This window comes from Salvia hispanica, chromosome 4 (genome assembly GCF_023119035.1).
Source record: "Salvia hispanica cultivar TCC Black 2014 chromosome 4, UniMelb_Shisp_WGS_1.0, whole genome shotgun sequence".
Classification (NCBI taxonomy): Eukaryota; Viridiplantae; Streptophyta; class Magnoliopsida; order Lamiales; family Lamiaceae; genus Salvia; species Salvia hispanica.
In genome coordinates, this window is record NC_062968.1 from 53,719,568 (window position 1) to 53,729,978 (window position 10,411).

A 10,411-nucleotide genomic window follows, 5' to 3' on the forward strand; every position below is an offset into this window, starting at 1 on the left:
TGAGAAATTATCACTTTCGTCCTTCAACAATTGTTAAGTGAAATAGACCCATTATTTGGGCTTTTTATTAAGGCCCAAGTAATAGAGCAGGCCCGTATAAATAGTGTTTATTTTCACTGTAAATGTCATTCAATTTTAATGAAACCGCCAAAAAACGTACTCACCTTTTTTCGCATTCCCTCTCAAAATCCTTTGTTCAAATACGACGGCGAAAACCGTACCGGCGCTCCCGTCGAAGACCACTGCTCCGTCAGCTGGATCAATGTATGATTTTCTTCTCGATTTACTGTCAGTTGTATACTTGTATGTAATTTTAAGATCAATGCACATTAGAGTATTTGGGATCTTCACTGAAAAATATAATTGCATTAGACTGTTTGTTACAATGACTCTGAAGAGATAACCAGTAGTTAATTTGTGGCGTGATCTAGGATTTTAGAGGTTTTATTCAGCTAATTGGATTGCATTGTGTAACATATAGTATTACTCATATTTTGTTGTTGTTTTGCTTTGCCTGCCATAGGTGAACAGTATTTTCATTGTTTCGGAGGTATGTGGCGTCTCAGAAGGTTATTGTATCAGTTTCATAAGCACAGCTCAACATTGAGTGAGAAAGGCAAATATTGTGGCAGGACTCAGGAGACAGCTCCAGGTTTGATACTTTTCATGTTCCAGGGCTTATTGTTCGTTTTAGATATGATTAGTATGTGTGCTTTTGGCTTGAACTTTGTGTGTGATTGTTGAGAGTCTATTGATCATTCATGTGCATTGCATGTTGCACAACAACTCATCAAAATAATTCAACTACCAGTTATTAGAGCGGCCTAGTGTTTTTTATTGCGCATATAGAGAAGTCCTCTGCCTGAGAAACTATTGTAGGAAATAGTTGTATCTGAAATGGCAAAAAATGTTATTGCAAAATGTATGTCGATTCAGAACTAGGTTCTTCTACCTGTATGTTTCTGTGTATGTTTGTGGCCGTATAAACTAGTAATATCTATGTGCGAGCTAGTTTTAGGTTATATAGTGTTTCATGATTCTCTCAAAGTGATAGATAAATTAGACTACTTTGCTTCTGGTTGAGTATGACATGATTTATTCTCGTGTGTTAATATCACAACATTGAGCAGAATGTTAAGATTCTATATCTTTTTTCTTGTAGTGCTATCCTCTTATCTAATGCATGTTCGATTTCGCAGGGCCAGAAACTACCAATGCTTTTATTAGTTTTCAGTTTGATTATTAGCCTTTTATTTTTATTTCCCAATTTCATTAGCTGTCAAAATAAGTCATTCATGAATTGTTTTTGTTCTTCAAAAGTACTTATCAGTTATCAGTAAGCTAAATTAAAAGTAGAGAACAAGAAGGAAAGAAGAAAGTAAATACTGGGTAAATAACGAAGAGGCTCGCTTGCAGTAGAAATCAAAGATAAATGGCGAAATTGGGAATCAAAAAGGTTATTGAAATGAACATATAAGTGCAAAAAGGTAATTCTTCAATTTCACAAATTTTGTTGCAATGGGGCAAAAAGAGTCTGCACTCCTAGATCCCAGGTATAGTTGTTTTGCTCTGTAGTCTGTACACAGGTTCATGGCTAGGATGTCTTAACATAATCCTAAAATAGGCCTCACATGATTTTTGGCTCCAAGATTCGATGATCAAGAACACTCCATGTTTTTATTTTTGGTGGCAGATTATTTAATTTATGTTCCACCTCTCATTTCCCATTACTTCTTTCCATAAAGGACCTACGGCTCCAACAATTTCATCCTATTTGATACTCTCCGTCCCATAGAAATATATACTGAATTTCCTTTTTCGTCCGTCCCATAGAAATAGTCAATATCCATTTATGGAAACTTTTTCTCCTTTTTACTTTATCATTTATACTATTTAAACTATTTTTTCTTCTTTTTTCATACTTTACCAATTACGTATTAAAACCCGTGACATCTCCAATTAGCCTATTTCTATAGGACGGAAGGAGTATTTACAGGCATCTCAAAAACTGCTCTTACAAGGAATGAATTTGTGTTATTTTGTGATCTTTAGGACTTTGACAAATGGTAGTGTAACGAAAAGTAGAACGGCTAATATGATAGATAATCCTGCTTTAGACATGCCAGAATTTTTGCCTGGCCCAGTGAATAACTGCAACAGTAAGTTTCATTTATCAACGATGTCAAATGAAAGAAACTTTTGGGATTCTAAGACTTCATAATTAACTTCTTAGGTCTATCCCCGTATGAGTACGGAATGGAGGTGACAAATACTCCCATCTAAAAGAGTTGTAAGTTGATGTTGTAAAAACTTCTTGTAGGCTTGGAACTATGCAATACCCACTTTTGGAAAGTTTCACTTATATGTGGAGATTCCAATTCCAAGTATCTAGTGGCATAAGGACAGCATCTTGTTTTGATCCCATGTTACAAGGAAGTATCTTTGCTGAAGTCCTAGTGGTTGTTTTGCATTCTTATATCTGCCTTTTGTTATTCATCTCTTATTTGGATGCGAATAAGCATTAATGCTAACTAAGTTCAAAGAATGCTACATGATGCAACAAATATATAAGTTTTGCTTTTCCCCTAAACAGAAGCAATTTCTTTTTGACCATTTTTGACCTATCTGAGGCAAAACTATCTTTTGAATAGTATACTTTGCTACTGTTTGGCATAGGATGTCAGTGTCTTCAGTAGAAGATTGCTAACCAAAAAATCAAGACTCGAAGAGCTTACAATAACGCCAAGGAAAATAGTTGAATCAGCCAGGGATGGTAGTCAGAACCAAGCCCTGCACAACTTTGTTTTTTGCTAGAAAATTGAGTGAGATATTCTGATTTGTGGGGTCTGCTGCTAATCTCATCTACACATTTTCTATTTCAGCCTTGGATCCGTTTCTCGTTACACACGAGAAATATGTAAGAAGAGAGATCCATGTTGATACTTGAGAATAGAAAGAGATATATAGGTACTATAATGCAATGAAGGCCGAAGCACGTGAAGCAAATATGGTGGGGCTGCTGTCTGTGAACCGTTTTCGTTAGTCTTTATGTGTGGGATCCATCGATACGTACCGTAGTTTGACTCTAATAATAAGATCATTTCCCTTTTTTGCTAGCTGGTTTGCAAATACAACGTGGTAGGGACCCTTAATTTGGAGCACACGAAAGTTTGTGTGGAATCCTCCATTTCCAGTTTAAGAGGTATTTCTCCAACAACCCTTTGATTGGTAGATGAGGCTATTTATTGTCGATCACTGTACAGATTGCTTTGAGTTCAAGAGAGATGGATTAATATCAATTTATATCTCAATCTTTTGTCACTTTTAAAAACTTGCGGATTTTGTCGTGACCTTTTTAATACAGTATGTATTAATTCCGTCATGGAAACAAAAGAATGAATTTTGAATCTTCAAATTAATTGAGGGCTTTTGAAGTTTCTGGCTTGCATCCTACACTTGATGTCCAAATATTCAAAAGCCCTTGATCACTTTTGAATTTCAAAAGACTTTCTATTGTTTTATAGTATGATGGAATTGATACACGTTAAAAATCTTGAGATATCCAAAGGTTGAGATATGAACTAAAAATGATGGAAGGGGGGCTATAGTTGCATACTACATAATCTTTTGAGGTGTGATTGGCAAATTAAATTTGTGGGGCTGGGCCCTTTCTTGCAATAAGTGGCAGCTGTGCCAATTGGCAACAAAATTAATGCTGACAAAAGAATTTATTTTAGAGGTGGGGGCTGTAGCACTTTCATCTTTTTAGGTTGGATAAATAAGAGTTAGTTCCATCATTTTTTCTTTGGATTGGAGCCTGTGTCATCTTCTACACCCCTACTGTTTTTGTTTCTACTCTTGTAGACTAAAATGCTAAGCAATTCCACTAAGTTGGGCGAGATAGAATTATAAATTATAAAATAAATGAAACATACGAAGATTATTGCAGCTTTTTAGGTTCGGGTCAGAAATTATTTGGAGGTTTTCTGGCCTTTCTGTTTTGAATACAGTTTCTCTTCAGTGTAGTTTTGCAGGTTTTATTATGTGTAGAGTAGTATAGGTTTGGTGGTTATGTGAAATCTTTTTGTCTTAATTAATGGGTACACTGGGCTGTACTTAGCTGATCAGAGGGATCAAAAGCTGAATCTAGATCTCCATAAACAAATTGTATACTTTGGAATGGCTTTCCATGTTTAAGTAAAAGCTTAGGGTACTTATATTTTTTTTTTATTTTGCTTCACTGTAAAATACTCCATACTGGATGCAGTGTATTGTGATTTTGGGCTTAGTACAAAAAAATAGTTAATTGTTTGGATGAGTACCGAGGATGTATAATTTAGATAATAAAAATCCTAAGATACAATATATTCTCTTTTTATCCATTAATTGGCTTGATTTGATTCGATTCGACTCAGGTTTTAAGAAATACTATAATATAACGCGAATAGAAAAAAGTTTGTTAAATGTGGATTCTAAATTATAGTAGTAGTTAAAAATATGAATGAAATAATATTAGTGGAGTTTAAGATTAATTAATATAAATAATAGTGAAAAGTAATGAGCAATTATTCGCGGATAGAGGTAAATAAATTGAGCCAATCAATGGCTGATAGAAGGAATAATTTATGGTGGTGTTCGGTTTACTGGATAAAATAGTACCAAGATATAATCTAAGATTAAATTGTGAGATAATTTTAGTTGGTGAATTGGCTATAACTAATTATCACATGATTATCGGTCTGGGATTGAGTCGTGAGATTCAATCTCATGAATCAAACACAATACATATTTAATCTCAATATACATTCTTACAAATCGAACAAACCCCTATATGGATTGGTGGTATAAGATTTGAGGGTTTATTAATTTAATCATGTTTTACAGAATTTTTCTTGCTATGATTAACTAATTAATGTAAAAGTCTTTGAGGATATACTACGTTTATATTGTGATTTACAGAATTTTCCTTGCTATGAATAACTAATTAATGTAAAAGTCTAAGGGTACACTACATTTATACTGTGTTTTACAGAATTTTCCTTGCTATAATTAACTAATTAAAATGTGTTACAGTTCAGAATTGCGGTGAAACTAATCCAATTAGTTTTTTGAGTTGCAATAATTATTTGATTTGATTTGATTTATTGAACTTGGATAATCTGAAATTCAATATTTTTTTGTCGCGAGTATAAGATAAGATGTGGCCAGTTAGGCAATTACTAATAACCAAAAAGGACACACAGCGTTTTTGATTGATGATAATTGAGAAGTTACATATACTGATTGGGATTTAAATAAAGAATAAAATAAAACGCTAATGGAAGAAATGAAATGATGTACATGGACCATAGGGTATAGGTGGAAAAACTTTAACTCACAAATTTCAACCTATGTTCCTATCAATTCCTTTTTCCTACAAAATAATAATTTTTTAATAAAGGAATTCACCCAATATCAACATTCAAAAGTGGGCATATCCACTTTTTTGGGCTTTATGTTTCAAAACTGGAGGACTTTTTGAGAATTTTAATAACACCCAAGAGAAAAAAATTGAAAGAAAAATGTGATGAAAGGGGGAATATAGCAAAAGCCTCTTAGAATCTTAAGAAAAGGAATAGGTTTATGTAAAAATGCATTAATCATCTCTTGAGAAAAGAATATATATTTGTATTTTGCATTTCGAAGTACTACTTTCACAAATTCATAAAAGAACATGTTAGAGAATAGAAAATCATTTAATGCGAAAAGCACATTTTTCATACAAAGCATATATCTGGACCGACATTACTCACAAATAAGCTATTATAGAAATCATATTTCACCTGCTAATACACTTATCGACATATTCTGTGGTAAAAAATAAAATAAGTATACTGTATATTATAAATATATATTCTTGTTTTCCTCTTTTGATTCCTTGGAATTTTACCACTTGAACCTCTTTTTGACCTCTAGCTGTCAACATATTGAAAATAAAAAACTAAAAAAATACGAAAAAGGGGAAAGGAATTTACCATTTAAGGCCACCCACCCCCACCCACCCACCAAAAATTTATCTTTACTGTGGAACTTTGTCGCCAACTTTCACTTTTTACAGATGCCTTTGCACTTAAATTCAAGCTTTTATAATTACTTTACTCTTTTTCCATTAGTATTTATTATGATAGTAGTATCACATCATAATAATTAATTACTTACAAATCCACAAAATTCATCATAATACAAAAACAATCTTGAGCATACATCATCACTACGCATACATATTTCCCCAGATTTTGATAATAAATTTTTATTTCCAGAGACTGTAAATGAAGAAAATTAGAAAACAGAAAAATGATTCTCCTCTCCTTTAAGTAGTGGTGTACTAAAGAGTAAAGTAGTGTGTGAACTGTGTGGAAAGAAGAAAAAAAGCACACACGGATGGGAAATCAACTGTCCATCGTCTCAATCTTCCCTCCGCCACCGCTGCTCTCTCCATAATCGCCGCCCCTCTCCGCCTTCCCCTCCCTTCGGAACCAAAAAAGAAATGGGCTGCACGGCGTCGAAGCTGGACAACGAGGACACGGTGCGGCGGTGCAAGGAGCGGCGCCGCCTGATGAAAGAGGCCGTCCACGCCCGCCACCACCTCGCCGCCGCCCACGCCGACTACTGCCGTTCCCTCCGCATCACCGGCTCCGCCCTCGTCACGTTCGCCTCCGGCGAGCCCCTCGCCGTGTCCCAGCACGCCCCCGCCGTCTTCCTCCGCACCCCCTCCTCCTCCACCGCCGCCGCCCCCAAACCTAGGCCGCCGCCGCCGCCCCCTCCTCATCGCAGCCCCTCTCTCCACCCCCCTCCGCCGCCGCCCCCTATGTCCACCGCCTCCTCCCACCGCCAAGAAAAACAACCGCCGGCGCCGCCGCCGATGCGGCGGAAGAAGGCTCCCAAAGTGCCCCACATCCTCTCCGACTCCAGCTTCACTTCTTCCCCACCACACGACTTCAATTACAACGCGAGAGCTCACTCAACCTACTCCACCACACCCTCCCAGACCTCCTCCGTTTGGAATTGGGACAATTTCTACCCCCCTCCCTCTCCCCCGAGCTCCGAGCACTTCGAGCAGCTCCGCAACGCCAAGCACCACGCCCCCAATTCCGACGACGATCGCTACACCGACAACGAAATCGACGACAGAGCCTCCAGCTTCACATCCTACTCAAACGTGAGGGATCACGACGATCGCTACCCCGATCAGGGCCACCATTTCGACGACAGGGCCTCCAACTATTCCTCGATTTCGCGCTACTCCAACAACAGAGGCCCCCCGCCGATGCAGAAGAAAGGGCAGAGCTTGAAACGGTGGGAGAGTGAGGAGGAGGAGGAGGAAACCGAGAGAGAGGAGGTGCAGTGCAGTGAATGGGGAGATCACGATCACGATCATTACAGTAGCACCAGCAGTTCATCTGGTGAAGAAGAAGAAGAAGACGACGATGATGATGATGAGAGGGAGGATTTGAAGTCAAGATCCGATTTTGGGACTAGGTCCAATCTTGGCTCTGTGAAAAACGAATCCTCTGCCGCCGCAGCAGCCGCGGCCCACAATCATCACAATATAAATTCCAAGTTCTCGAGCAAATCGGAGAAGTTGTACGAGGAGGAAGACGGGAAGTCGTCCACGAGTTGGGGGGATGGGAATCACAAGGAGGGGAATTTGGACAGGAGGATCGTGGTGAGGCACAAAGACTTAGTGGAGATCGTGGCAGCGATCAGGGAGTATTTCGAGAAGGCCGCTGCTTCAGGGGACCAGGTCTCCGAGATGCTGGAAACCGGCAGGGCTCAGCTAGATCGGAGCTTCAAGCAATTGAAGAGTAAGTATTCAACTTTTTGGATTATAGTTTGCTGCTGCTATGTGGATGGTGTCTTTTCATATTGAATATCTTAGATAAATGGTGATTAGTTAATGCAACATTTGTGATGTGTATAAGATATGATGTGTAGAAAGTTGAGTGTTTGTTTCTTTGGGTGTTATTGTAGAGACAGTGTATCATTCTAGTGGAATGCTAAGTAACTTGAGCTCTAGCTGGACATCTAAACCTCCTTTGGCTGTTAAATACCGGTTGGATCCCAGTTCAATCGAGCAGTCGGGTGATTCCAAGAGTCTTTGCTCCACATTGGAACGGCTCTTGGCGTGGGAGAAGAAACTGTATCAAGAAGTGAAGGTATGGATCTAGAATTTTCAACTTTATTATTTTAGTTCTCTTACATGGCCATAGTTGATAATTGTGAGTAAAGATGTGTTTTTTCTTGGAGTCATTTCGCGATCGAAACTGTTTTTGAAGATGAGGGGACATTGCATATGCTTGTGAGTTGGGTGTTGGTTGCACCTTTCTTCTTTGTTTTGTAAGCTTATTATTTTCTTGGATTCCTTGTATTATTATGGAATGTGTAGAGTTAACTGTTTATGGTGTGGGACAGTTACAGCCTGGAATTTAACTTGGGGTGTCAGCATGTCCCATGCTGATAGGTCTTGTCTTCAAAAAAGAACTTGTCTTTTGTTCTAGCTGATGTTTTGCTGTCATCTAGAAAGAAAATGATCAATATATGCTGTAACAATATTTCTTTAACTATGTTTCAATAGATTATATTTGTAGGAAGTTACTTTTTTTACTCATACCTCCAGTTGTATGGTTTTTGTACCTTTTTCCGTCTATATGCATGCGAACCTATTCTCGAGGGCCTCGGATATTTGGTTTTACTTCGAGTATGTGAAATTTGGGACAGTAGAGGTTTTCTTGCTGAACGTGGTGCCATTTTATTCTACTGATTCTTTTTTTATGGTGTTGATATGATACTCAGGCAAGAGAAGGGGTAAAAATTGAACACGAAAAGAAATTGTCTACACTTCAGACCCAGGAATACCGGAGTGAAGACCAATCCAATTTGGACAAGACAAAGACATCAATCAATAGGCTTCAGTCTCTAATTGTGGTGACATCTCAGGCGGTGTCAACAACTTCGTCTGCTATTATTGGTCTGAGAGACTCCGACCTTGTCCCACAGCTCGTGGAACTCTGCCATGGGTAAGTCTGATCTCATCTGCTCTGCTTCCATGAAATGTCAGTTCTCAATATGTTTGAAGTTGATAGTTATAACCTTCTCCCCCTCCCCAACAACTCTAACCAATTTTGTTTTTCCAATCTTGTTTTTAGAATGGTAAAAAAACTACTATAGGTAGATGATTCCATTTTAATCCTATATAGTCTTTTTCGTGTTGATATATACGTGCATTTGCTGCCTTCGAATGAGCATTATCAATCCTTCACGCTGTTTAGAGGTTGTTGAAATTGCTAGGATTATACTATTAATCTCTCTCAGTAGAGATCACTCATCTTGGAAAAATGAAAATACAAATGTGTGGTTTGCCATGATTTGATTGTGACTGAAAATGAAATGCAGGTTTATGTACATGTGGAAATCGATGAATCAGTTCCACGAGGTCCAGAACGACATAGTGCAGCAAGTCCGCGGTCTCGTGAACCAAACAAATAAAGGGGAATCAACATCTGATCTGCACAGGCAGGCAACCCGCGATCTTGAGTCAGCTATATCCGCGTGGCACTCCAGTTTTTGTCGTCTGGTGAAGTTTCAGAGGGATTTTGTCTGCTCCCTCCACGGTTGGTTCAAACTCACCCTCATCCCTGTGCATTCCGAGACCAGCAACGGAGCCAGAGACCAATCCCAGGTCTTCGCCTTCTGTGACGAGTGGAAACTCGCACTGGACCGCGTCCCGGACACCGTCGCCTCCGAATCCATCAAGAGCTTCATCAACGTCGTCCACTCCATAACCTCCAAGCAGACGGAGGAACTCAAGATCAAGAAACGGACCGAATCTGCATCCAAGGAGCTCGAGAAGAAGGCCTCCTCCCTCCGGACCATCGAGAAGAAGTACTACCACTCCTACTCCATGGTCGGGATAGGGCTCCCCGACGACAGCGGGCACGCCCTCGACGCGCGGGACCCGCTGTCGGAGAAGAAGTCTGAGCTGGCAGCCTGCCAGCGGCGCGTGGAGGACGAGATGATGAAGCACTCCAAGGCCGTGGAGGTGACGAGGGCGATGACGCTGAACAACATCCAAACCGGGCTGCCCGGAGTCTTCCAAGCCATGACCAGTTTCTCTGCTCTGATGACTGAAGCCCTTGAAGCAGTGTGCACAAGATCTTACTCCATTTAGATATGAAAAAGAACCCTACTTTATTAATCAATTGTTTTTCTTGCTCATCTGTTTTGAGTTTTGAGGCAAGTTTTTAGAAATACAAAGGCTGGCAAAGTTATTATTTTTGTTTCACTTTTGATCATTGCTGTTGGATTGCTGTAATATGTGAATATGTTGGAAATTTTAGCTCATTATCATAAGGAAGGCTTGTGTATCAATAAA

At 39.1% G+C, this 10,411-nt stretch overlaps 1 protein-coding gene and 1 long non-coding RNA gene across 3 annotated transcripts; both read left to right on the forward strand.

Moving 5' to 3' along the window:
- The first annotated feature begins 162 nt into the window (after positions 1–162).
- On the forward strand, positions 163–4,318 carry LOC125217801. Of its 2 annotated transcripts, XR_007175813.1 has the most exons (4): positions 163–264; positions 524–652; positions 2,883–3,010; positions 3,118–4,318. It is a non-coding gene; the product is annotated as an uncharacterized LOC125217801 (long non-coding RNA). The 2 variants fall into 2 exon arrangements; XR_007175814.1 differs by having other exon boundaries at positions 2,883–4,318.
- A 2,048-nt stretch (positions 4,319–6,366) lies between these two features.
- LOC125219963 (nitrate regulatory gene2 protein-like) lies at positions 6,367–10,411 on the forward strand. Its single transcript, XM_048122064.1, has 4 exons — positions 6,367–7,844; positions 8,011–8,195; positions 8,833–9,056; positions 9,433–10,411. Exons 1-4 carry the CDS (start codon positions 6,527–6,529, stop codon positions 10,205–10,207), a joined length of 2,502 nt encoding a protein of 833 aa, XP_047978021.1. The 5' UTR covers positions 6,367–6,526; the 3' UTR covers positions 10,208–10,411.